We start from the raw sequence: 1,506 nt of genomic DNA, 5'->3' as shown, positions 1-1,506 counted from the left end.
TCCTGAGCTTGACCCATGTGACCCGTTCATGGGGATGCTGGTTAACAGTGAGGGTGCCTGGTGATTCAGTTGCATCAGCAGCCAGGGCTCATGTTGGGTTAGGTAGGGTACCAGGTGGGTACCTGCCTTCCTGAGCTACCCCATGCCCTGCTGGTAGCAGCACCGAGGGACTGGCAGCACCAGAGACACGGTGATGCAGAGAGCAGGAGGTGGCTGAGTCAGACCAGCTCGGTGGTCAGCTAAAAATGTACCCTTCCTTATATCTCAAAGGGGAAAAAAAACCCCAGCCCAAACCCACAGCTGTGGCCATAAAAAGGAAAACACTGAATATTTTCAGCATTCAGAAGGGCGAGTGGCCCGTGTGAAGCCACAAATCAGCTCACAAATGCAAACAGTCACTTCCAAGTATGAACTGTAACTAACACAAAAAGCTGAGTGCCATGTTCCTTTCGGAAGTGTTAGTGACTACTCTGTCATTGGCAGGTTGCTAAGGTGCCAAATTTCCTGGGAAACAGAGAAATACAGAGCTTTAAAATAAAGATAGCAGCCACCTCGTGAATTGTGTCTCAGGCGTTTTATTACAGTGAAAAACTACACACTACTAGCCTACTGAAAGAATAAAAGCTGCAAGTTACTTTTCATCAGAAAGGAGTCAATCCAAGGTAAAAATGACATAGAAATCATAGCTGTTGCAAACTATAAAGTCTCAGTTGGGACCTCTGGCTGTTGTGTCCTGTTGGAGTAGGTCCAGAGATTGCAAAGTTCTTGATGGAAGTTTCTCTTCTAACAAGCTGAGGAGAGAAAGACGAGAAGCAGGTTAAGGGATATGTTTTTTGCATGAATCTTTTTACACAAGATGCTTGGGAACAACTATTTTAGCAGGGCCTGTAACAAGAGGACAAGGGGTAATGGTTTTGAACTAAAAGAGGAGAGATTTCAACTAGATGTAAGGAACAATTTTTTACAATGAGCGTGGTGAAACCCTGGAACAGGTTACCCAGAGAGGTGATAGAAACCTCATCCCTGTAAACATTCAAGGGATGGGGCTTTGAGCAACCTGATCTAGTTGAAGGTGCCCCTGCTCACTGTAAGGGGCTTGAACTAGATGACCTTTCAAGGTCCCTTCCAACCCAAACAATTCTAGGATTCTAAGAAGAGTTTGCCTAGATGCAGGATATCAAAAAGGCAATTTTTTTTTTAGCAACCGCTCTCCCCTCCCATCTGTACATGCGTTTCCTAGCTATGATTCAGATCAGTCAAACTGAGTTATGGTGAATTGTTTCTGGTACAAAATACACTGTGGGGTGGGTTGGAATCAGCTGGGTCAGGAACACCCAACCCTCTGTGCAAGAAGCTGGTCTTTTTAGGGTTTAGCAAGCATTTCCTGACTCACACCCTGGGTGAGGAAGTTCTGCACCCGCACTGGGAAGGGGTTAGACCCCATCCTGCTCACTCCCTCGAGTGTGGCCTCCAGCCTCCCTGGGCTGGCAGAGCATGCCAAGCACA

At 46.7% G+C, this 1,506-nt stretch overlaps 1 protein-coding gene across 1 annotated transcript in view; it reads right to left on the bottom strand.

Annotated features, from left to right (window-relative positions):
* Nucleotides 1-783: 783 nt before the first annotated feature.
* LOC104520714 (trefoil factor 2-like) overlaps nucleotides 784-1,506 on the bottom strand; it is a 3,700-nt gene continuing 2,977 nt past the window's right edge. The window contains 1 exon segment of the mRNA XM_029083626.1: nucleotides 784-791. Coding sequence (XP_028939459.1) covers nucleotides 784-791 — 8 coding nt within the window.

Source organism: Antrostomus carolinensis, unplaced genomic scaffold (assembly GCF_000700745.2).
Source record: "Antrostomus carolinensis isolate BGI_N321 unplaced genomic scaffold, ASM70074v2 scaffold52, whole genome shotgun sequence".
In the NCBI taxonomy this organism is placed as follows: Eukaryota; Metazoa; Chordata; class Aves; order Caprimulgiformes; family Caprimulgidae; genus Antrostomus; species Antrostomus carolinensis.
Note: the sequence above shows the minus strand (reverse complement) of the source record. Positions and strands in the feature narration are given on the sequence as shown.